This window comes from Bos javanicus, chromosome 20 (assembly GCF_032452875.1).
Source record: "Bos javanicus breed banteng chromosome 20, ARS-OSU_banteng_1.0, whole genome shotgun sequence".
NCBI lineage: Eukaryota > Metazoa > Chordata > Mammalia > Artiodactyla > Bovidae > Bos > Bos javanicus.
Genome location: NC_083887.1, coordinates 39,030,639 through 39,057,254, shown reverse-complemented (window position 1 = coordinate 39,057,254; position 26,616 = coordinate 39,030,639). Strand labels below are relative to the sequence as shown.

The following is a 26,616-nucleotide window of genomic DNA, read 5'->3' as shown; positions in this document are numbered from 1 at the left end:
TTGATGTAAAAGATGGGGCATTGAAACACAAAGAAGGGCATAGTTTATTGCTGTATTACTAGTTTATCAGTGTTATTTTACATCTCTTTAAAATTATTATTATTGATGGTATAATCAAAGCTTCATGGTTTTTTTTTTTTAAATTACTCCCTCCTGAAGGGATTGTCATTTCAAGGGTTTTAAACAGCTGCCAACATTTTAATATTATATTCTCATCACATGATTAACTGTCAATATGTTCCTTGTGGAGGAAAAAAGTTTACTTCAGTTGAGCATTCATTACCTTCACTTTAGGCAGTTTCAATAAGAAAGGAAATAGAAAAGAGTTGGCAAGCATGTGGATTTCTTGTCTTATGTAAGCTGGCTTACATCCCACCTCCTGTCGGTAGAGCAGAAAATGGAAGGGCAAGAAATGATGGTGCTAAACTCCTACCCATGGCTCCAGATGGAAAGAACTAGGAATCCATCATGTGCATAAACCAGTGAAAGAAATGAAGACTTGCTCTAAGGACACAATGCTTGCCCCTCCTGCTCGGTGCCTCTGATGGCTCACGCATCTTAATCACCAGATGCTCTTCAAGAAAGAGGAGCCGTTTATCCTGACCAAAGCACTTGGATAAATGAGGCGTAGGACCAGGCTATGGTTCAGAATTCCATTTCTGCTCTTCCTCTGCAAGGACTCCAAGAGGTGGGAGACTATCAAGGTGTAGTCCTAGATGTACACAAGATCCTGTGGCGTCCAGGAAGCCACAAGGAATACGTTCTATGAGTTAAATCCCTCAGGCCCCTTCTTCCAAGACAGGGTGTCCTGCATGGCGGGGATCTTGGCCTAGGCATGAAAAAAAATTTTTTTTAATTTGTATTTTGTTTTAAATGTGTTTTTTTTTTCTCTTCATATTTTATTAAATTTCTAAATGGTTGATGTAAACATAATTATTTTCAATGTTTTCCCCTTTTTCTTTATCTGGAAAGAAAAGAAATATCAGAAATGGGAAGGCTTTGAACACAGAAGGAACACAGAAGGAAATGCTGTCTTTCTTGTGTAGTCTCCCCAATCCCTTAATTTTCACTGACAAAGAAGACCAGAAAAATGTTCCAAGTAGAGTGAACTATAGATGCAAAGAAACAATATGCATGACGTGGGAAGAAAAAAGGGAACTTGAAAACTTAGGGGACAAACTGTGAAAGCTCTTGAATGCCACAATAGTTGGAATTTGGACTTCGTTCCATGGGCAATAGGAGCCCTCAAAGCCTTCATAAGATGAGAGATGCAATCATATTTGTCCTTTAATTAACTGACTTTGAATCAATGTAGACAATAGGTTGGGAAGGAGTCCAGAATATCAGTTAGGACGTAGTTGAAACCATTCAGGAGAGAGGATGACGAGTCAAATTAAGACAGTTTTGGTATAAATGGGCCATATCGGAAAACTTACATTGAAGGAAGTATTTATGAGAGTTATTATATTGTTACCAAGGAGGATTCTTGGCCTCCTTAATCAATAGAAAGTGATCAGAGGCCAGACAAGAAATTCAGGCAAGTCTTTAATGGGGCCCCTACTGCAGCAGAGGGGAGTGAGAGAGCAAACAACCCTTGCTAGCTCGCTCCCTGAGGTGAGATTATTCCTTATATGGGATAAGGGTAGTAGTGTGTCTAGGGGTGGCTTAGGTGGTCTGCCCACCCATTAGGTGGTATTGTGTACAAGGCGCATGCACAGTAGACTGCTTTTGCTCCAGGCTCTTCAATAGTGGCAGTTGGGCTTTTTGGTCTTTTTCTATCTTTTGTCCAGAATTTGCCCCAACTGTGTAAGCACGCAGTTATTTTTAGTCCCATATAATTTCTTTGCATTTTGTTGCTCGAGGAAAGGTGTGTCCAGGTGCAAGCATTGCAGCACTGCTGCAAAGGGTCCCCAGGTCACAGCTTGTCTCAGCGTGAAAGGCAAAAAGATAACTTGGATAAAAATGATGCCCTAAATGATGCACCTGAGACAAAAGTTTCATTAATCAAGAAGAAATTCACTGTAGGAGAGAAATTGAGTGTGTTTTGTGTTAGAAATGTTGAATTTGAAGTGTCCTGGTGACATCCAAATGAAGGTGTCTAAACAGCTAAAATCTTGGAATTGGGGCTCAGCTGGTAAACAATCTACCTGCAGTGCAGGAGGCACCAGGTGGACCCCTGGGCTGGGGAGATCCTCCGGAGCAGGGAAGGGCTGCCCATTCCAGTATTCTTCCATGGAGAATTCCATGGAGAGAGGACCTGGCAGGTGACAGTCCATGGCTTTCATTTTCACTTTCAAACAGGTTGAGTCTATAGGATGAATATTTGCGAGTCATCAGTGTAGTCAAGTTAGGGGAAATTTCCCAAGTAGATGAGGCTGCTGATAGGGAGACAGTCTAGCAAGGAACAAATGGCCCAGGACAGAACCCTGTAGTGGAGAAGTTGCCAGGGAGACTGAGAAGGTGGCACCTGAGATAGAAGGACCACAACGCAGAATCTAAGGAAATCAGCTCAAGAAGCAGCAGTTGTTTAGAAAGAACATTCAAAGGAAACATTTTGGCCATAAGATTTGGGCCATATGAAAGTCACTAGTGGCCTTTAGAGAAAGCAGCTGCCTAAAAACAAGAGGCCAGAATGAGGTCCTAGTTATTGAGGCATGACAGGAGGCAAGGAAGTACACTGGAGCAAAAAAAAAAAAAAAAAAAAAACTGCTCTTAGGAGATTTTATTGTGAAGGAGAGAAAGGGAATATAGCTTGGAAGTGGAAATTGCTATTTGCTTGGTTCATTAGTTTGCAAGCACTTATATATCTGATAGCTTACTTGATTCCCAGGACAACTTAGAAAGTAGGAAGGGCAAGCACTGATATGCCTGGGAAAAGGAGGTCAAACAGAGGTGAAAAGTCCTTGCCAAGGTCATCTATAACCAATTCATGGGAGAACTGAGTTTAGAATTCAGGTTATTTGGCCCATAATCCGATCAACTTTCCATTGTGCCCAAACAGAGCATTTCTAAAGTGTTTGCTCTGTTTGGGTACTGGCTATGAGAAGGCATTGAGCTCCTTGTTACAGGGATTTTAATCTTATCTAAAGGAATGTGCGGAGCCACTGGAAAGTTTTGTGCAAGGGAAGCCCATTTTTAAGTCAATGCCCGAGGGAGACAAACCTGGCAGTGAGGTGCAGCATGTCTGGGTGGAACAAACACTTCAGGGGTAGACCACTGGGACGGCGCTTCAAACTGGGACACAGCTCAAAGTAACTGAATGACAGGCTGAGAAAATGACTTCCCATTCAGTTTTATGGATCTTCTGATTGTGTTAAGGAGAGGGTCTCAGCTGGCCAGTATCTTTTATAAAAAAATAAGTGACAAAACTTATTTATTTTTGGCTGTACTGGATCTTCATCGCTGCACAGGCTCTTCTCCAGTTGCGACAAGCAGGCGCTACTCTCTGGCTGCAGTGCGCGGGCTTCTCATTGTGGTGGCTGCTCTTGTCATGGAGCACAGGCTCTAGGGTGCTTGGGCTTCAGTAGTTGTGGCTCCCAGGCTCCAGAGCACAGGAGGAATAGTTGGGGCACATGGGCTCACTTGCTCCGCAGCATGTGGGATCTTCAAACAGTGTCTCCAGCATTGGCAGGTGGATTCTTTACCACTGAGCCACCAGGGAAGCCCTATTAAGTCAATTTTAAGACAAGTGGTGCACATGTATGGAAAAGAAGTGCTATGAATGTGCATTCTAATGATGATAAAGTTTGGGAACTTCTTGGAGGCTATTTTAATAGGAATCTACGAAATGAAAGCAGACTCCTAGACATATAGAGAAGAGACTTGTGGTTGCCAAAGGGGAGCCAGGGAGGGAGAGGGATGGACTAGGAGTTTGGGGGTTGGTAGCTGTAAACTATTACATCTAGATTACATTTAGAATGGATATTTAGAATGGGTAAACTATTAATTTAGAATGGATAAACAACAATGTCCTATTGTATAGCACAGGAAACTGTCTATATTCAATATCCTGTGATCAACCACATTGGAAATGAATATTAAAAACAGAAAGTATAAAAATATGTGTAGACTGCTACAAGTCTTGTTATAAATAATTTCAGACATAGTATTAAAAAAATAGGAGTAATGAGAATTTAGTCCAGGGTAAGATGATGGCAGCAGAGACAAAGAAGACTCTGATAAACATTTTAAGGGAGTCAAAGGACAGGACAGTTATTTACATGGGGTATTTTCTGCCTCATTTCTCAGGATGCTTATGATTGTAATAAGAGAAAAATTAAAAAGACTTGTGTAGTCTATTGGATTTATTTTCTTGTATAATAAGAAGCCTGAAGGTAACGTGGCTCCAGGACAGGGTAAGTCAGTAGCCTGTTGATGTCACTAAGAGCTCAGCTTCTCTCTACCTTCCAACCTCAGCAAATAAGCTTTGTCCTCAAGACTGCAAAGTGGTTGTTGTGGTTGGAGCCATCCTACCCTGACATCTGATGCTTTGGTGCAAGAAGAAGACATCTCTTCTGAAGATGAAGAGCAGAGGATGAAGAAACATTTCCCTGAAGGCACCTCCACTGGAAGATTTTCCTGGAGGAATCATATCACATATCAGGTATAAACATTCACCACAGAGAGGAGTCAAGTTACCATAATTAACCCAGATTAATTAGGATTTATTCTCTGAGCTAGGGAGTCAGATCCTTTCCTGAAGGATGGCTTTCTCAAGGTAATAGGGGATAATAGGGACTCTGCTAACAAACATGGCTGGTAAGCAGTCAACCATACAACCAAGACCAGTGGTTTTGGAATTTCTCAGATTAGCTCTTGAACATAAGTGGGGAGTTCTTGAGGCTTGTGGTGTTTTTATTCTTGAAAATTTTATTTAGCTCTTCTCTCCATGTGTTGAATTAAGGCAGAGCGAAACACTTCCACTGCAAAATCAACTTCTGGTTTAGTGATGCACATTGAGGGAGCAATGCGGAAAGTCTGAGGAGACAAAGGAAAAATAGAGGAAAGGGTCACCACAGAATGAACTATGATTTCAGGGAAATGCGCTAGACTGGGAATCCAACATCTTGCTTTCATAACATTCCTTAAATTTCCCTTGAGGGTTGGTCTCCTCCTGACCCAGTGCTGTATCCAGGCCATTCATCCTCTAGTCTCAACAATTCTCGTACCATCTTCTCTGCCTCTTTTCATTTTTGTCATCTGCTGGCCTCCTGGTCCTTGCACCACCTCCACTGAGGTCTTAGGCCTCTATTCACCCTCCAATTCTGCCACTGCTGAGGTTGACTTCTGTGTCCCTGTGTAAAACCCAGCAAACTAGCATCTCCATTTCTTTTTTTTAAATTTTACTTATTTGGCTGTGCTGGGTCTTAGTTGCAGCATGTAGGATCTAGTTCCTTGACCAGGAATTGAACCTGAGCCCCCTGCATTAGAAGCATGGAGTCTTAGCCACTGGACCACCAGGGAAGTCCCATTTTTCAGTTTCTTGATCGCCACATCTTCCAGAAACTTCATCTATGATCCTCCTCCGCATTCCTGCACATCCCAGGCCAGCCCCACAAGCCTCATCTTCACTAGGAATTCTTCAATTTCTGATCCCCACTGCCTCTGCCTTTCTCATGGAAACTTCAGCAGTCTCCTCATGCCTCCATGCTCTGTGGATCTGTCACTCCGCCTAGATCTCCGCCTCCCCTTCCGACCCAGCTCGGAGCACAGGGTTGGGGATATGAACCACTCTCTCACCTGCCCCTTTCTGCCCTCCTGCTGCTGTACCCACACAGTGAAGTCCCAGCCCTGGTCAGAGCTAGCACAGAACTGTGCTCCAACAGACAGCTGAGAAGCGGTAAAGAAACTCAAGCCGCTGGTGCACAGACACACCAAGTAAAGCAGAGTCCTGCTTCTGCTGGAGCCCTAAACGTTCAGGTCCTCTGTCATCCCTGGCTCAACTCCCGCACCCCTCACTCTATTTCACAACACTCTTGCCTCATGCTTCTCAGAGACTGTCACGCAAGAGCGCTCTGTAAATTTGCTCGCTCCCACGTGCATTCTTATATTCTTGCCTGAAGGTTCAGAGAATGAGCTGTCTCTAGTATTCGACTCCAAATTTTCCACCTGTGCCTTTGGCCCACGAAACGACATTCACCTCCCCTCCAGGAAACATCTCTGCATTCACTTGCATCTTCACCTCCTCCTCAACTTCCCCTCAGCCTATAAATAAGCACACTTAAAGCTCTTGTAAATCGAATCCAAGCCACACATGCATGCATGCACGCCAGGTCTCTTCAGTCATGTCTGGCTCTTTGTGACCCTATGGACTGTAGCCTGCCAGGTTCCCCTATCCATGGGATTCTCCAGGTAAGAGCTGTTGTTGTTGTTCAGTCGCCAAGTTGTGTCCGACTGTTTGCAACCCCATGGACTGCAGCTCGCCAGGCCTCCATGTCCCTTACCATCTCCCAGAGTCTGCCCAAGTTCATGTTCATTGCATCAGTGATGCCGTCCAGCCATCTCATCCTCTGATGCCCTTCTCCTTCCCAACAATAGGGATTTTTCCAATGAGTCATCTGTTCAAATCAGATGACCAAAATACTGGAGCTTCAGCTTCAGCATCAGTCCTTCCAGTGAATATTTAGGGTTGATCTCCCTTAAGAGTGACTAGTTTGATCTCTTTGTTGTCAAGGGACTTTCAGGAGTCTTCTCCAGCACCACAGTTTGAAGGCATCAATTCTTTGGCATTCTGCCTATGGTCCAGCTTTCACAACGGTATGTGACCACTGGAAAGACCATAGCCTTGACTATATGGACCTTTGTTGACAGAGTGATGTCTCTCAACACACTAGGGTTTGTCATCACTTTCCTGCCAAGGACCAATCGTCTTCTGATTTCACGGCTGCAGTCACTGTTCTCTGTGATTTTCGAGTCAAAAAAGAGGAAATGTGTCACTACTTCCACCTTTTCCCCTTCTATTTGCCATGCAGTAATGAGGCCAAATGCCACTATCTACGTTTTTAAAAAATATTTAGTCTAAAGCTGGCTCTTTCACGCTCCTCCGTCACCCTCATCAAGATGTTCTTTAGTTCCTCTTTGCTTTCTAACATTAGAGTGGTATTGTCTGCATATCTGAGGTTGTTGATATTTCTCCCACCTATTCTGATTTCCAGCTTGTAACTCATCCAGCCCAGCATTTCTCACGGTATACTCAGCGTATAGATGAAATAAACAGGGTGACAGCAGACAGCTGTGTTGTACTCCTTTCTCAATCTTGAAACATGCAGTCATTCCATGCAGGATTCTAACTGTTGCTTCTTGACCTGCATACAGGAGATGGGTACATATTCCCATCCTCTAAGAGCTTTCCACAGTTTGTCACAATCCGCACCGTCAAAGGCTTTAGCGTAGTCAATGAAACATAGATATTTTTCTGAAATTCCCTTGCTTTCTCTATAATACAGTGAATGTTGACAATTTGATCTCTAGTTCCTCTTCATTTTCTAAACCCAGCTTGGACATCTGGAAGTTCTTGGTTCACTTAACACTGAACCTTCGCTCTTCCCCAGTAGCATATTGGACAACGTCAGACCTGGGGGACTTATCTTTTGGTGTCACATCTTTGTGGCCTTTTATATAAGTTCATAAGGTCCTCGCAGCAAGTACACTGGGGTGATTTGCCATTCTCTCCTCCAGTGGATCACATTTTGTCAGAACTCTCTGCTACGACCTGTCTTGAGCGGCGCTGAATGGCGTGCATTGAGTTCACAAGCCCTTTGCCATGACAAGGCAGTGACCCATGAAGGGGCCAGGCAAGAGTACTGGATACAAATAAAAATGTGTTGACCTTCCTGGTCCCTTCTAGCTACCATACAAACATTATCCTTCCTTTTATTATACTTAATAAATAAAAAGTCTGGTTGATGCTTTTGGCCATTATCTTTTACTCTGCCTTCCCTCTATTCACATCTCAACCCAGTGCAGTCTGGTTTCTGTCCCACCAGCCTTCTGACTCCACTCTGACTAAAGCTACTAGTCACTTGCTGAGTGCAGAATCCAATGAGCACATCCCAGCCCTTATCCTTTCTGGTCTTCTCGTCCGCATTTAGCATTCCAATCCCTCCCGCTTCCCGAACCTCTCCACTCTTGCTTCTATGGCCTCCCACTCTCCTCACAGCTCTGCCTGTTGTTGTTGTTTTTTACATATTTATTTCTTTGGTTGTGCCAGGTCTTAGTTGTGGCATGTAGTTCCCTGACCAAGGATCGAACGCGGGCCCCCTGCACTGAGAGCGAGGAGTCTTAGCACTGGCCCATCAGGGAGGTCCCTCTCTGCCAGTGTTTTGTCTCCATCTGGGTACCTCTTATTCCACCTGCCCTTTAAATGCTGATATGACCCATGTGTCTCTCCTCACCTCTCTGCATTTCACATCCAGACTCCCTTCCCAGGAGATCTCCTCCACTCCCCACTTCTACGTTGATGACCTCCAAATTGTGATCCTCACCTTATTTTTTTCCTCTGATCTACAGACTTGTCTAAGAAGGAAAGGGAACAAGTCTGAAGCTGCACTTATCCTCGCACTCCCTAAAGCAAGTTAGACCCGAGGGAGTCATCCCTGACGCTCCCCTTCCTTCATACCCAAGCCCTGTGCATTTCCCTGCCCGACTGCTCTCTGTTTCTCCTCTATCGCTACTGCTGCTGTTCAAGATCAAACAAAATCATCAGCCTCCACCTGCACTCCCTGTCTCCAGTCACGTCCCCTCAGCTTTGCCTTCCTCAGAGGACAGATTCAGAAATCAGGCTGCCTGAGTCTGGATCCTGTGTGACTTGGGCACCTTCCTAGCTGTGCGACTTGGGCAACTTACTTAACCTCTCTGTGCCTGCTTTTCTTCATCTGTAAAATAAGGATAATAATGCTTATTTCATAGGTGTGTTGAGAGGATTAAATGAATCAATGTATGCAAAGAGTTTTCGAACAGTGTCTGAAAAGTAGTAAGACTTCTCATCTTTACTACTCACAGCCTCCCATCTCCTGCTCCAGTCCCATGGTATGTGTGTGTTCGTGTGAGTGTGTTTGTGTGTGTAGCTCTTCACACACTGCCATGTTTCTATGTGTGCTTTGAGAGTTTATCACTGTTTAAGGCTCAGCCTAGCCAGAAAAGCTGACCCAGGAGTCCCTTCTCTTTCCTCCTATACTATCCCTTTTAATGGTTATCCGCCAGCTTCCTATATTGTATTATAATTTCCTGTTTATGCCTTTCTCCTCTGCCAACTCCATGGAGGGAAGGATAAATCTTATTTATCATTGTAGCTTTTGTATCCAGCCTACCAGTGGCTCCTTAGCACTTACGTGTGTGCCAGGTAACTAAGGAATAACGAAGCAAGTAAACAATGAATTGTTTCCTATCTTATTTCATAAGTAGCCCATCTTGGGATTTTGAATCATTAATTTTCTCTGATTCATATGGAAAAATATCTAGGACCAGGACTAGACAAAACAGCATTTCCAGTCAAAAGTGCTCCTCTGGTTTTGTTTGCTATGGTTTGGTTTGGGCTGGGAGAGCTTTCAGTCTCTTTGTTTACAAGCTGATGGGAAGCTAAGGAAAAGCTGCAGAAACAAGAGGACCCAGACCTGTTTCCTTAAGTGGAGGGGGTGCGGAGGGTCCAGAGCACAGGTGGCAGATCCAGATCTGAACAGGAGGGATGACTCGTTCTCCCTAACCTTTAGGAGAGGTGGGAAATGGCTCTGACAGAGAAGCGTCTGCAGGGACCTTGCCTAATAGCTTCCATTTTCCCTAAGAAGCATCGGTCAAGAGTGCTTGCTGAAATAGACTGAGGGGCAGAATGGAGCAGAGAGACTAGGAAGGATGACCCATGTTTGAAATGGGAAAGAAAGAGGCCAAAGGCCAAGGACAACTTAGGGGAGGAACAGGCGTGACCCTAAATCTTTAATCTCTGTCCCTGGAACATATTCCTGGAGAGGGTCCTGGGATGTGAGAGATGGAGTGGGCAGCTCACTGTACAGCAGTAGCAGCCCCTGCCCACGGCAGGGCCACACCAGGGTCCGGACTGCAGGGTTGTGCTTGGCTTTTCCAGGAGTTTGGGGCAGGGAGAGCTTGGTCTCTGCCTTTCCCAGCCTGAAGGAAAAGGGCCCTGGGAGTGGCTGCTCTTGAGTTCTTCATCAGGGACCCAGCCAGGGTGGTCCCCCGCCTCCTCCACAGGGTAACCTGGGCTGCCAGCACTGTGACATTGCTCCTGGCCACAGCGGCCACTAAAGCTTGGTAGACTGGGATTCACAGGGTTAGAGTCTAGCACTGAGTTCAAAATAACTAGGATTGCTTTTACAGGGGTCAGAACTAATTCATACATGAGACAAGCTATTTATGCATGACTGTTATGACACTGTTATAACCCGTCCTGTAAGTCCTCTGGTTTGTCAGTGCAGTCCGTTTCTGCCACCTTAGACTGTCCCCTGTGTCCATTCCCCGCAGAACAGTGGGAACCAAACCATTTGGCATGGCGCCCTCTAGTGGCCTAAAGGTATAACTGTCCCTTTCTTTTGTAAACATCTGAGGTGTAAAGGCTGGGCTTCCCTGGTGGCTCAGATGGTAAAGAATCTGCCTGCAATGTCGGAGACCTGGGTTCAATCCCTGGCTTGGGAAGATTCCCTGGAGGAGCGCATGGCAATCCACTCCAGAGTTTTTGCCTGGAGAATTCCATGGACAGAGGAGTCTGGTGGTCTACAGTCCATGGGGTCACAAAGAGTCAGACTCGACTGAGTGACTAAACACAGCACCCAGCAGTGAGGCCTAGACGAAGTGGAACTGGGTTCTCCTCTCACAGGCGTGAAGGTAAGGGACCAGTGTCGGGACATTAGGAGATGCCTACCTAAACTGATAGGTAAAGACCAGCCTTTTTCTTACCTGAGAGAAAAGGCCGCCTCTGCCAATCAGAAGCCCCATGCATTTGCAGTCGTGGTGGATTTGATTTACTTCTTCACGGGGAAGAGGCTGGCGGCTCTCCTGTAAATACATTAAAAAAATATTCTATGTTTGACATTTGAACAATTAAAGACATTATTTCTAAGAGAAATTAAATCCCACTGCTGGGCATACACACTGAGGAAACCAGAATTGAAAGAGACACATGTACCCCAATGTTCATCGCAGCCCTGTTTATAATAGCCAGGACATGGAAGCAACCTACATGTCCATCAGCAGATGAATGGATAAGAAAGCTGTGGTACATATACACAATGGAGTATTACTCAGCCATTAAAAAGAATACATTTGAATCAGTTCTAATGAAGTGGATGAAACTGGAGCCTATTATACAGAGTGAAGTAAGCCAGAAAGAAAAACACCAATACAGTATACTAACACATATATATGGAATTTAGAAAGATGGTAACAATAACCCTGTATACGAGACAGCAAAACAGACACTGATGTATAGAACAGTCTTTTGGACTCTGTGGGAGAGGGAGAGGGTGGGATGATTTGGGAGAATGGCATTGAAATAGTATAATATCATATATGAAACGAGTCGCCAGTCCAGGTTCGATGCACGATACTGGATGCTTGGGGCTGGTGCACTGGGACGACCCAGAGGGATGGTATGGAGAGGGAAGAGAGTTCAGGATGGGGAACATGTGTATACCTGTAGCGGATTCATGTTGATATATGGCAAAGCCAATACAATATTGTAAAGTTAAAAAAAAATAAATAAAAGCAACTGAAGCAATCAATGCTCTACCCTCCCTCTCAATCTCTCTCCCCCTGTAATTGAATAAAGCTGTTAATTTCTGGATAGGATTTATTTTGGGGGGTGGCATTATTAAAAATATCTGTTTTTTTATCCCAATTCATTCCAGATTCCCAAAGACAAGATGAAGTTGAATGCAGATCGCCAGTGAATCTTGGCGCTGCAGGTGGTTACCCCAGGAGGTTGATTCTGTAATAGCCATATTTGGAGCCTGCTTTATTTGTGTGGAAATTGTCCTCAACTCTTCACTTGGTTTTGTCCCTGTAAAAAGTTCATTTCAGAGTCCAGGAAATGGCTCAGAAGTTGCACAAGGGCACAAACAGCCCAAGCTCTCCCTGAGCCACAGCACAGCCAGGGCAGCTACAGTGGGGCCCTATGTCCTCGTCGTCCCTCCTTGTGGAATTTGCACTTTTTCACCCAAGACTTACTACTCCAGGGTCAGGAGAGGTAAGCTCTCTGGAAACCCAGCGGTTGTTTCAGGTCACATGGCATCTGAAGGTGGTGACTACTTGTGGGCCCAGGCTTGCCAGCACCCGTCTGATGACATTGGACTGGGGATACCAGTGCTCCCTCTGTAGTCAAGTCTGACCCTGAATCTGCATCATCTGGAAGCCATTTTGAACTACAAACATTTAGACCTCAGGTCAGGCCTATTGATTACTTGGGGTAGGGCTTTATTTAGTCGTTAAGTCATGTCCCGCTCTTTTGCCACCCCAGGGACAGTAGCCCGCCTGGCTGTCCTGTCCATGAGATTTCCCAGGCAAGAATAATGGAATGGGTGGCCATACCCTTCTCCAGGGGATCTTCCCAACCCAGGGATCAAATCTACACCTCTTAATGTCTTCTGCACTGGGAGGCGGGTTCTTTACCACTAGCACCTTACCATGATCCCACCTTAACATTATGTGCTGTGTGCTAAGTCGCTCAGTCACGTCCAACTCTTGTGACCCCAGGGACTGTAGCCCACCAGGCTCCTCTGTCCGTGGGGATTCTCCAGGCAAGAATACTGGAGTGGATTGGTATTTCCTTCTCCAGGGGGTCTTCCTGACTCAGGGATTGAACCCGCACTGGTGGGTGGATTGTTTGCCACTGAGCCACCTGGGAAGCCTGTAGAGCAGGGCTTCGGCATCTGTGTTTGTAAATGCTCTTCAGATGCTGGGCTGTGATCCCTCAGTTGTGAGCGCTGAGCCCTGTCACTGCCACTGGCCTCTCTTCTGTGGCACAGCCCTGAGAGCATCAGCACTGGGTCTGGCTCTCTAGCTTCAAAGGCATGATTCTGGCTCATGGGCCAGCCTCTGCGATCCCTGTGAGGTGGAGGAGGGCTCCCTCCCATGCTCCCAGCTTCATTTTTCTGCTCTGCGCTTTCCATCTGCCTTCCCATAGGCTTGGGTATCCATCCCCTTGCCCCATCCACCCTGAATCCTTTCCTGGTTAGGTGTCAGTGGCTGAGCACAGACTCAGACTGTACCTTCCAGAGAGGTCTATATTCTCAGTCTGTTGTGAAGCTTTAAGACTAGGAAAATATTATTCAAATGTTCAGACAAGAAGAGGACCCATGATGGGATAAAAGACTAGGATCACCTCACTGATCCAAAATGTTGTCCTGCTTGTCCCTGAGGCTCTCATGAGGGAAGACTAAAACACGGCAATATAATTTAGGGCTAAACGGTGAAAGGGCTTCCTGGGTAGCTCAGCTGGTAAAGAATCCACTTTTGGGTTCAATCCCTGGCTTGGGAAGATCCCCTGAGGAGGGTGTGGCAACCCACTCCAGTATTCTTGCCTGGAGAATCCAGAGGAGCCTGGTGGGCTACAGTCCATGGGATCACCAAGAGTCACACACGACTGAGCACCTAAGCACAGAACAGCACAAACTGTAGAAACTAGAAAGAAGTCGAGTATGGTTTAGGGGATGAGAGTTCAGAGGTCAGGAAGGGTTCCTGAGGGGCAGCTGGGTTGCTGGGGTCTGGGTGGCCATCAGGGGCCTGGGGAGGGACTTTAGTCTCACCCTGGTCTGAGCCAGCTCCCTCTCTGCTCCTCTGTCCTTTTTTATCACTCCCTAGCCTCAACTGCTAAGACTAACTGACCATCTTGTAGGCATATGCAGAGAAAAGCATGGTTGAAAAAATCTAATAAGGCAAAGCCACAGGACAGCCTGACCCGGCTCCATGCTTGAACCTAAGTTCCACCAGCCCCGTAATCAAATAGGCATGTTAGTAGCTAGCCTCTTCTTGACGGTATAATGTAGCTTCCTGTTTATTTTGTTTTTGTTTTTCAACTTGTTTTGAGAGGGTAGGTTTTCATTTAAACAATATAAAAGTATTCACGGTTATTGGGAAAAACTCCTTAAAGCAGTATGGACATGCATTTAGTAAAAATTGGAAGTTTCTCTTCCTAAAATCCTACTCCAAGGGACACTGCCTGTTAGTAATTTGGTGTGAACGAGACAAATTTTTTATGCGTACAGATGCATTTAAATGCACATTTTAAAAATAATTCATCCTTTATAATGTTTTGCATTTGCTTTGAACAATTTACAATGTATCCTGAACATCTTTCCATGTCAGTGTATCTGGACCTAGTCTTATTCTATTTTTTTAAATTAATTAATTTATTTTAATTGCAGACAAATTGCTTTACAATATTGTAGTGGTTTTTGCCATACATTGACATGAATCAGCCATGGGTGTACACATGTTCCCCACCCTGAGACCCCTCCCACCTCCCTCCCCATCCCATCCCTCAGGGTCATCCCAGTGCACCAGCCCTGAGCATCCTGTCTCATGCATCGAACCTGGATTGGTGATCTGTTTCACATATGGTAATATACATGTTTCAGTGTTATTCTCTCAAATCATCCCACCCTCATGGACCTAGTCTTTTTAAAGACTGCCTAGTATTTTGTCGCTTGTTGGTAGAGCAATTTGTTTCATCTCCTATTTTTGGACATATATGTGATTTTCTATTTTTGTTTATGATTATAAAAAATATTGCAAACATCCTCACTTATTTATATCTACACACATCTGTGAATATTTCTCTAGGACACATCTCTATAAGTGGAATGGCTAGGTCAAAATGTATACATTTAATCTTTTAATAGACACAGATGAATTTCTGTCCAAAGGGCTGTATCCAGTTCACATCCTTACCAATAGCACATGGGAGTTTTAAATCTGGGTTATATTGTTCAGCATCAATACATCATATACATCAATACAGCATCAAAGCCAAGTTCTGTACTGTTTCAATTACATGAAAGTGGTCTGAAGTGTTGCAGGGGCCTGAAATCAATCAATTAACACTGGTAAAGTGCTCACCATCTGTGTATTTCCTGGCCTCAAAAGCATATAATTTACATAGGAAAAAAAGATGTTGATACTTGAAAATCGAGTCAACAAGTACATGATTTGAAAGATCATTTCAAAGGAGCTCTTTAGACAGGGAGTAGGAGAGGGATTCTCTGAAGGCTGGAGTCCCTTTAGACAGGAGAAGCAAAGGCAAGCTTAAAGAGGAGGTGTGGGGAAGAGTCAGATCTTGAACAAGGCTAGGATTTTCAAAGCTAGAGACAGAGAAGAGAGTATCATATTCCATGACTGGGGAAAAGTTTGAGCAGTATTTGAATGTACTGTCATTGAGGGGACAATGGATAGAATTAGCGATAGAGAAGTTCCTTCAGACCCCATGCTTACAACTACTGAAGGGCAGAGAGAAGAGGAAAAGAGCTCATTCTATATATACTATTTTATAGCCTGTCTTATTTTTTCCATAATACAGTCTGCACATCTTCCCATGTCACACATATTTCTGTGCCACATAGGATGGATGTACCATCACTTAGCTTGTTTGGTATCAGTGGCCATTTGGGAGAATTCTGATGTTTTACCAGGACAACCCAAGACCTGATGAGTGTCTCTGTCCACATGTCTTGAAGCACACAGTCATTGGGTTTGGACTAGCAGGGAAGGGAGGAGTGCCTCCTCTCTCATGGGGCTTTCCTCGGGGGATTCTGGGCTTTGAGGAGCCTAGACATCCTTGAGGGAGCTCCTGGGTTGGGAGAAGACTCATCTGAACTTTAGAACAGCCTTTTTGACAGGGCCCCAAGCTGAAGATGTGGATGTCACAGCTTGTGAGCCAGAGGGCCTGATTTTATATTGCAGTACTCTTCCTGTTGTCTTCCCGTAGCTTTAAAATCTTAATTAAACATTCCAGCCTTGTACTGTCTCTGCTGTGAGGTGTTAAGGGAAAAGTCTTATATCCATGGTCTGGGCTGAATATTGAAAGAATTGAGCATCAGACCTTCTAAATTAGGATGGCATGGTGACAGCAGATAGCAAGACATCTCCCATGGATAAGAATTAGGGGGAAGGCATTGATCTGACTGTTCCTTCCCGTGCCAGAATTCTCCTGCTGTCGCTCTCCTCTGAGGATATAGATTTCACTTTTATGGAGGATTGGGATGATTTCCTACTGACATGGACCCTAGGGGCAGCAGGAGGAACTGTGGGAAAGATTTGAAAAACATGGTGAAGAAAGAATCAATAAGACTTCACATTAGAAATAAGGAGAGAGAAGGAGCCACAGATTATTTGTTGTTTTTGAAGCTGGGGAATTGGGAGAAGAATGGAGATACAGAACAGAAACAGTGACCTTGGGAAGAATCACTGGCTTAAGAGAAAATACTAAATTCAGTTGTCATATTGAGTTTGAGGTCACAGTGGGGTATGTCATCAGAAAGTTGCATTCCACCTGGTTACCTGAGAGATTAAAGTCCATTCACAAATAAATACAAAACCCTATAAATCTTTAACATCCTCACCCAAACCATCACCACAGCCTTCTCCTGGCCCTTTTCCCTGCTACTAACTCTCTGGGCTGCCTGTCCCTCCCCAAATAATTCTCCCCTTCTTTGTATTTCCAATGCAAAATATTCAGTCATTGCCGATGCTCTTTGCCTACTCTGGCAAGAATACCATCAGCTCCCTCTTCCACATTCTCCTCCTCACTCCTCTAGAACTCTCCATGTTTATACTCAATGCTCTCTGTCACCATCAGTTGCTTCAGTTGTGTCTGACTCTTTGCAAACCCCATAGGCTGTAGCCAGCCAGGATCCTCTGTTCATGGGATTCTCCAAGCAAGGATACTGGAGCGGGTTGCCGTGCTCTCCTCCAGGGGATCTTTCCAACCCAGGGATCAAACCCATGTCTCCTGCATTGGCAGGTGGATTCTTTACCACTGAGCTGCTGGGGAAGCCCCAACTCTCTCTATTCATTTCTAATGAGCTTCACCGAGTCTTGTAGTCCTTGCCGGCTCTATCTCTGAATGAAAGAGCTTGTAGCCGAGGCTTCCTGCCTTAACTCTTGCTGCCCAAGAAGCCACAGAGAGACCAGTAGATCACCACCTACCTTATCCTTCACCATTTCTATTCCTATCATGAGACCTTTGCCTCGGACATCTCCTACAATTTCAAATTCATCCCGCAGCTTAGCCAACTTCAGCAACATATAGGTGCCAACTTCTTGGCTATTTTCTTGTAGATTTTCTTCTTTAATCACCTGTTGAGAAAAAGCCCCAAATGACTTTCTATTTAAACAGTTTCAAAAGGGACTGAGAAATAAATGTATGTGACCTGTTTACAAAACTTGAGACAAATGGAACCCGAGGTCATGTGACCATACCTTGTCTCATAGAAAGATCTGCTGTAGGGAGAAAAAAAGGCTTGGTAGAGGGAACACTTCCCTCATACCTTTCTCATCTTCAGGAGTGGGTAAACATTTAGGGAAAAATAAGAGACTCTGTGTGGGCCCAGAGTCAGGGCACCTGAGATATAAAAGGATTTTCACCTACTTCCGCTCACAGCAGAGATCTGTGATTCTTTTCTTTTTTAAACTTTTTATTTTGTACTAGAGCTGACTAACAATGTTGTAATCATTTCAGGAGAACAGCATAGGGACTCAGACATACATATACATGTATCCATTCTCCCCTAAACTCCCCTCCCATCCAGGCTACCACATAACATTGAGCAGAGTTTCCTGTGCTATATAGTAAGAGACCTGCAATTCTGGACCACATATGAGCAGTACAGTATATTTATAAGCAGCCGATAGTAACTGCATGACTGCAGGCAGAACTTGATGTTTTTAAGACCTCCTTGTTCACCTACATCCTACTTGCCAAATTGTTTGAGGTGACACAGCACTTTTAACACTAGTTCTTTAGAACACTAGTTGGCATTTCTACAGAATGAAATAAATGTCACATCCTACCCACACTTTCTCTTTTTGAGATTTAGTCATATTTGAATATACTTTTTAATTAGAAAGGGCAGCTTTTACTTATTTTTATTGAAAAATACTTAAAAAATTTTTTTTGAATAAGTGAAACATGTGCTTTGTTCAAACACCACAAAGTACAGAATCAAAGGGCAGAATGAGCCTCACTGATCCCTGTCCTCCAGCCACTGTTTCCCTCCCCACAAACAACCACTGTTAATAATTTCTTGTGCAGTCTTTCAGAAACTATGTTACACTTATTTAAAGCGCTATTATGCATGTAATACATGCATGCTAAGCCCCTTCAGTCATGTCCGACTCTTCGTGATGCTATGGACTGCAGCTTGTCAGGCTCCTCTGTCCAAGGCATTTTCCAGGCAAGAGTACTGGAGTGGGTTGCCATGCTTCCTCCAGAGGATCTTCCTGACCCAAGGATTGAACCCACATCTTTTATGTCTCCTGCATTAGCAGGGGAGTTCTTTACCACTAGCACCAAGTGCTATTATTCATAGAATTATGCAAACCTTTTCCAACAGATGAGACCACAGGCAAAACTCAATGGGCTCGTGCTGAACCATAGCTGAATCACCTAGTTGGAATTGCATAGAAGTCATTTGCTCTTTTGTCTTTTCATTTATGACAGTACAACAAATGTAAGGAAGCATATACAAGACAGGACCAAAATTCAACTGACATCAAAAATTGCCATTGGTCACCATAAAACATAAAACATATGCCACCATCCATAAAACACCAATGAAACCACAAAAGAGATTTCAGTGCTACCAGCTAGCTAGGGGAATTCTTATGTTTCTCATATGTGTGAGGTTTATTATATGTTATTTCATATCCAATACTTGAAGCACTGATAATAGATCTCAAGAAAAGGGAGAGGGAGCAGAATAATACCTGGAAATCTAAACTTAGATTCAGGGACTAGGAATTAACTCTCCACTTTAATTATGTCATGTGGTAGAGTCCTGATAATATGTGTGTAGTTTTGAAGTAGTTATTTGGTGAAATGAGTGGTGTTGACATAGCTGCTGGAATGTACCTCAAGCACTGCTGAACCAACGGCGCAGGCCATGGGGTTCCCTCCAAAGGTATTGAAGTGAAGCATGCGCTTGGTTAAGGACTTGGCAATATCTAGAGGGAGAGAACAAAAGGTGGATAACGAGTGACACGTCTGTAATTTCTCATCATGCCACTTGGGTTATATTTACTTTCATGTTGTAGAAAGGTGTTTACAATAGATTTCATGGCCTCCAATTCATGATAGTGATGTTATGGATGGAAGTGTCTCCCCCCTCAGGGATCCCCAACTCATATGCTGAAGCCCTAACCCCCAGTGCAACTCCCTAGAGGCAACTAAGGTCATAAGGGTGGAGTCCTAGTCCAATAGGATTGGTGCCCTCATAAGAAGAGGAGACACCAGAGCCCTTTCTCACTGCAGAAAAGGACTCATGAGGACACAGCCAGAGGGTCATCTGCAAGAGAGATCTCACCAGAACTCAACTGGGCTCTTACCCTGACCTTGGACTTTAGCCTCTTGAACTATGGGAAAATAAATGTCTGTTGTTTAAGCCACCCAGCCTGCAATATTTTGTTATGATAGACCAAGCTGATGAATACAATAGATAGGGAAAAATTGCTTATTTACTCCATGAGAAGTTTACTAATAAAATCTTCAATGTGTTGCGTGAATTGAAAATTACTTTAAAACTTGATTTACGGAACTTACATGAATCCTCATTAGTTAGCCTTTTTTCTGTATTCCACTCTTGGGACTAAGAAGGAAATATTTTTTAAAACTCTCATAGCAAGGATTTCATAACAATCTCCAGATGGTCTGAGGGTGAAAATATATATTCGGTTCATTATAGTTCACCTTCAACACCATCTTTCCTCATTTCATAAAAGCACTGAAATATTACAAGGCACTTAATTATCCTTTGGAGTTTCTCAAGTGTGCTTGCTATTGGTGGGAAAAATAAATGAAATAATCTTAAGATTTTCAATAATAAGTGGTTCATAAAAGTATTCTCGGTAAAACTTCACTAAAACGGGTAATAAAATTAATTCTAATGTTCATTTTATAGACTGTTCTAGCTAAGTGAGATTGTATTGTATTTAGTTGTTGATGATCAGCAGAGAAAACTATCACTCTGGAGGCTGAGTCTATAGCTCTTTGGGGTGGCAAGACTAAGTTGGAGTGTTCTTCAAGAATATGACTCCTTGGATACTTTAGCTTTAAACTTTATCTGGCTTCAGGTTGGTTAACACGGATCTCTTGTGTTGGCTTTGGTTTTGGTTTTGTTTTTGTTGCCTAGATCTTGTCAATGTAGTAGAACCCTACATCTCATTGTGAGGCTGGGAGAATTGGTCTTCCCTACAGCAAAGAGCAAAAAGGGCTGGTTTTCTTCCATCTTTTCCACAGTCTGGCAGACAGACTGTTTCCCTTTAACATTACTTGGGAAATGCGTGTGTAGTTTCCATGACGGTCCCCAGCCCACACTAGGTACAATACACATGTTTTCTACGACTGGGGATGCAGGGGGCCCAGAAGCAGACACGAACTGCCCGTGGTTCCTACCTGGAGTTGTCACGACTGCTGCCATGGGAAAGCCATTCCCAATCCCTTTAGCCATGGTAACAATATCTGGCAGGACATCGTGTGTTTGGAAGCCCCAGAAGTGAGAGCCCAGCCTTCCAAATCCTGTCTGCACCTGATGGAAACAAATCCGAAATCACCGGGAACTTTCTGAGAAATGCTGGTTTTCCTGACTCTCTGTTCTCTTTCCTTCTCTTCTATCTTCTCCTCCTTGACATCATCATCACCACCATCCTTGTACTATGATGGAAAAAGCACCATGCTTGAGCTTTTAGGCACCAAAAGCCATTTGCTAGCGTTGTGTGACTCTAGACATGTTTCTTAACTCCTCTGGACCTATGTTAGCTCTGTTGAGTGGAAACACTTAATAGCAATACATCACAGGGTTGTGGTGAGGGTTATATAAATAATGCATGTGAAAGACTTTGTTGTGATTACCAATCCTGAATAAGGCCCCTCTGTGGGAAGGCTGCGTCTGCCCCATGCTGGACGAGGCAGTAACTACAGCATGCAGGCTGGCGCTGGGGCGTCTGCCTTTCAGCCCAGACAGGCTGATTGGCCTCTTCCCTGTGGTGTCCTTTTCTTCCTGAGAATCAGTCATGAGGAGGACTCAGTGAAGCTGGTTAACTCAGGATGGAACTAAGCTGACCGCAGTTGTTCTGTTCGTGCTGTTTCCTTTTCCCAGAATACCCTTTCCCTGTTCTGTCTCTCGCTAACGCCTCTTGTTCTTCAAAACATGGTTTCCTCACTATCTGGGCTAGGAAAATTTTCCTACAAGGCACCTAGGCTGCCATCAGAACCCCTCACCTTGGACTGTTATCACCAGAGTACATGTCTAATAGGGTTTCCCAGGTGGCGCTTGTGGTCAAGAACCCGCCTGCCAATGCAGAAGACACAGATGCGGTTTAGATCTCTGGGTCGGGAAGATCCCCTGGAAAAGGAAATGGCAACCCTCTCCAGTATTCTTGCCTAGAGAATCCCATGAACAGAGGAGCCTGGCAGGCAGTCCATAGGGTTGCAAAAAGTCAGACATGACTGAAGTGTTTAGCATGCACACACTCACTTGTCTAATAACAGAGACTGTATCTCATTTTTCTCTTTATCCATAATATCTAGCAGAGTGCTTCATAAAAGTAGACACTAAGTGTTTGTAGAATGAATAAAAATGTGGCAGAAGTGCCTAACTAAATAAAGGTGCACAAATATTCCCATGCAAATTTCTGCCAGAGCCTTTTTTGGTGTTGGGTCCTTGATTCCCTTCTGGTTCTGTCTCTTGGACTGTCTCTCTCTCTCTCTCTACACATACTGCTCTTCTGGGATAGAGGTGTAGGCACTTGAAGCTGATTCTGAAATGCTCTTGAAAGAATAAGGGTCCTTCTCAGACTTTTTTTTTTTTTAATTTTCTGCTCTCTCCAAGGTGCTGTTGCAAAGCCGGATTTGGGGGTTACAATTAGATAAGAGTGAGCAACACAGGAGAAGAGCTTAGGTATGAGAATCAGACAGACCTGGGCTCGAATCCTGAGTCTCCTAGTTTTGAGTCCCTGAACACAAGCTGATGAATTTGTCCAAAAGAGAATGTAAGAAAGCTCATGGCAAATCCATCCAACTTGCCTGTCTATTTTCATTTTTTATTTCATCTAAGTACCATAAATAAATGGTAAAAAAAAATCAGATTGCTTGGACAATACATGAAATTATGTAGGGCCATAAACCACGTGAGTCATCTAGGAGGTGTCAGTTCCATAGAATCTTTCAGTTGAACAGAGAAGACTCATTCTAAGGTTCATAAACTCAAATGTCTTAGGAGGTAAGAAGCATATAGCCATGAGAGAAGCAGGCTAGGTCCACCTCTATGAATTGGAATGGGAACTATGTGTGCGAATGCCTTGCCTAAAAGCAGTCAATTTCAAATTTAAATCCAGCTTACGCCAGACCAGGAAAGACTGATGGCCCAGTATGTCCCCATGCTAAGGCACTTCAGTTGTGTCTGACTCTTTGCAACCCCATGGCCCCAGGTTCCTCTGTCCATGGAATTCTCCAGGTAAGAATACTGGAGTGGGTTGCCATGCTCTCCTCCAGGGGATCTTCCCAACCCAGGGATTGAACCTGAATCTCTTAATGTCTCCTGCTTTGGCAGGCAGCTTCTTTACCACTAGCAGCACCTTGGGAAACCCTTATTGTAGATTCCAAATTCCTCATTTTATAGAAGGGAAAGCCAAGGTTAGCTGATTAAGAAGGCATGTGAGATCCCGGGGTGCAGCACTGGCTCTGCCCTCAGGAGTTTCTTCTGTTCCCACCTTTCCTGCCACCCTTTGTCTTTCTACACCACAGTTCAATCATTCTTGAAAGGCGGGTTGCCCAGTGGTTAGTGTGGTCTTTGAGTCTGGGTGTGAGTTCTGGCTCTGTCCCTACTAACAGCATGAACTTGACAGGCAAATTAACTATCTTGAACTTCAGTTCACTTTTTTCCCCCCAATTCAATTCAGTTTTTTTTTTTTTTGGCTGTATCACACGACACGTGGAATCTTAGTTCCTTGACCAGGGATCAAAGCCACGGCCCCTATAATGGAGGTGGGATCCCCAACCTCTCGACTGCCAGGGGAGTCCCTGGAACTACTTTCCAAATATCTGTGATTATGGCCCTCTTCTTAGAGGCTGGACTTTTTTTTTCTAAGTGTGATTTCCAAACAGATTTTTTTATGAATGCTGCTGGACTGTCTAATACTATTTTGGCAAAAGTTAAGATGAAAACTTGGTTGTGAGGTTAAACTAAGTTTAAGCTGAATTCAAATAGGAGTTTTAAAAGTATGTTGAAGAATGGCAACATCCTAGGCCTGTTATCTTATTTGATAGACTTCACTTGGGACGTTGACGTTCTAATCTAGTAACGAACTAGTCAGTCAATGAGACAAAGATTCATTAACTTATACCCTCATCTTGGAATCTGCAAGTAGATGCTTTCTGCCTGGACTGCAGAGCAGGGTTTAGAGATTTCTCCCCGCGCTTTTCCTGTTCTGGCTCCATCACACCTACTCTGTGGCCACTCACTTCATCTGCAATGCACACGCCTCCCCGCTCGCGCACCAGCTCGAAGGCTTCCTTTAGAAACCCCTTCGGGTACTGAACAACGCCATTCACCCCCTGCAAAAGACCAAACCAAGAAGATCTAGAAAACAGCACAGGGCCTTGAAAGTATTAAAAAAAGAAACAACTGAAGACAGACCATGATCAATATTAGCATTAGTGATACTAGCAATTTTTGAAGCCGTTTCTAGAAATGTTTCAACTGTGGGTGAAAAGAAGAGCCATTCCTCTTAATGCCATGCCTTCTGGGAAATGGTTGCAAATGTGGTCTTTCCTGAGAGCAGAGAAAAATAGATTAAGGGGATTTAGTAAGATTACAGAACGGCTCACCCTGACAGTGTGGGTAATAAGCAACTGAAAACTGCTGGGGTTTTCTATTTTTACAGATTTACAAATTCAGTAGTTTCATCTATCTGTCTATTCAGTCTGGGAGTACAGCAGATGGACTTTTAAAGGTCAGTTGAAAACCAGGGGCCTTCTTTTTTTCAAGGGGACGAGGAGAATGACATAAAGGGACATAACAGTGATCACTTAAATAATTTGGAAGTCACTAGAATGTATGAGTTAAAATTGATAATTTACAACTGAGTTCAGTTAATGTTTAAGGTTAACACACTTACTTGAATTGGCTCTGCAAAAAATCCAGCAATTGATTTGGCCACCGAAGTGCTCAGAGTATCTTTGAATTGTTCAATATACTGGTCTTTAGCTTGACAGCAGTCTGCAATAAACAAACAAACAAAACAAAACACAGTATTTGACGATGTGAGAAAGGCATCCAGAAGAATGGGGGGAAAACAAGAGGAAAAAAGAAACCAGGATAGTAAATTGACTAGAGTCCCTCAAGATACAGCAAAGCAGGATATGGGGATATAGGTTTCTGAAACGGAAACAGTCAGAACAACTTGTGCTTTGTTCTGAGCAGCAAGACTAGCCTAGCCACAAAGGTGTAAACAAGCCACTTCAGTCATTTCCATCTGGGGAAGAAACACCCCAGAGCGTCACTGAGTCTGGGAGAGATGGCTGTTTCACCTAAGGAAGCCAATTCTATCGACACGATAGATTTAATTCAGATGTAATTGCTATGTGGATTTGATTTATTTGGAAATAACTGTTTACCTTGTATTGCCACTTAATCTGATATACCATTTTAAAGCTACAAAGTATCTCAGTCTTTATGGTTAGTAAGTATGTAAGTAAGTATAAACATACTTACTAACCATATTAGTTAACTAACTCCAATACTTTGGCTGCCTGATGCAAATAGCCAACTCATTGGAAAAGACCCTGATGCTGGGAAAGATTGAAGGCAGGAGGAGAAGGGGATGACGGAGGATGAGATGACTGGATGGCATCACCGACTCGATGGACATGAGTTTGAGCGAACTCTGGGAGATGGTAAAGGACAGGGAAGTCTGGCATGCTGCAGTCCATGGGGTCGTAAAGAGCTGGACACGACTTGGTGACTGAACACCACCACCAACAAATATGTTTATAGAACAATGAGAATTCTAAAGAGGAAAGTACTACAGTCATGTAACTTTCATCCATTGTCTGAGGGGAGTGGAAGCAGTCCCCTCTGGAATAGCAAATGTCCCAGAACTAGTGTGTCCACATATGAGAACCTTCAGAATTTTTATCCACACCTGTAATTTGGTGGGTAGCACCACATAATCTCTGAATCTAAACCCATATCCATGAATAGCAGAAGAAAGGCAGAGGGAGATATGAGTGTGATGGGGGTCTCTGGTGAAAGCCGTCAGGGAGGCAAGACACCATCTACCATCACGATGCTCACTTAGAGGCATGGATGTGGTCCTGTCTCCTGAAAGCTAGAGATAAGGAATAGAAACCTGCAGTTTTCACCATCAACAGTGAAGCATAAATATAGTTTATAGTTCAGCTCTTAAAAAGTGAGAAAAACATGACCTGGCCCCAAACATACTTTTAGGCTACATACGATGTTTGGAAAAGCTTGCTCGACAGCGTTCACTGATCTTTGGTGAACTGGAATCGAGGGCTCAGGGCTCTTCTTCCCTTTGAAGAAGGGAATCAATGAAAGGTGTATCAAAACCAGAAAGTACACTTATTAGCATCATTTATGTTGTTTGATGGGCAGGATATAGTAGACAAATGAATCTGTGCCCCTGGAGATTGAAATTTTCTATTTTTATTCAGAAAGGAAAAGAAAACAACCAAGGATGACCTTAGAGGATGAATTATACATATGTTCAAAGGATATAATTTGGGAATTTAGCAAGACCATTTGTCACTTGAGAAATCCAAGTGTGGAGCAAAATCAACCCTAATGGCTTAAATTTGGACAAAACAAACCATGAAGAAGATTTTGCTTGAACCTGTGCTAGACCTTTTATAAATTTTTCCTCCACTGTGCACAAGTTCAGCAATGTGAGTCATCAGCTGTCACTGGTTTTTTCCTTCATTGGCTCATTGCTGTAAGTCCAGGTCAGGCCACCTCTGGACAGAGACCTGGGGTGGTGGTGTCATCATGACAACATCAAGCAGGTGGAGAGGGACTGCTCTTCTGGATGTTATCCAGGAAATGGCATAAAGAGGGAAGTGTTTTCATTTTATCTGGTGGAAAGATAGAGTTCGGCTTCCCAGGTGGCACTTGCAGTAAAGAACTCGCCTCCCAGTGCAGGAGACATAAGAGATGTGGGTCCCATTCCTGGGTCAGGAAGATCCCCTGGAGGAGGGCATGGCAACCCACTCCAGTATTCTTGCCTGGAGAATCCCATGGACAGAGGAGCCTGGTGGGCTGCAGACCATGGGGTCGAAAAGAGATGGACATGACTGAAGTGACTTAGCATGCACGCACACAAAGAGTTAAGCAAGAGTGAGGAGCCAAGAAAGAACAATTTTTAAGGAAAAGGGAGCTTGTGTTG

General features: G+C 43.9%; 1 protein-coding gene across 1 annotated transcript in view; it reads right to left on the bottom strand.

The window, feature by feature from the left end:
* Positions 1-26: 26 nt before the first annotated feature.
* Positions 27-26,616, bottom strand: part of AGXT2 (alanine--glyoxylate aminotransferase 2) — a 47,287-nt gene continuing 20,697 nt past the window's right edge. The window contains exons 8-14 of the mRNA XM_061393759.1: positions 24,331-24,431; positions 23,675-23,767; positions 20,609-20,741; positions 19,070-19,161; positions 17,146-17,295; positions 10,903-11,001; positions 27-4,977 (exon numbers count right to left, since the gene is read on the bottom strand). Coding sequence (XP_061249743.1) covers positions 4,870-4,977; positions 10,903-11,001; positions 17,146-17,295; positions 19,070-19,161; positions 20,609-20,741; positions 23,675-23,767; positions 24,331-24,431 — 776 coding nt within the window. The 3' untranslated portion in view covers positions 27-4,869. The remainder of the gene's footprint in view (positions 4,978-10,902; positions 11,002-17,145; positions 17,296-19,069; positions 19,162-20,608; positions 20,742-23,674; positions 23,768-24,330; positions 24,432-26,616) is intronic.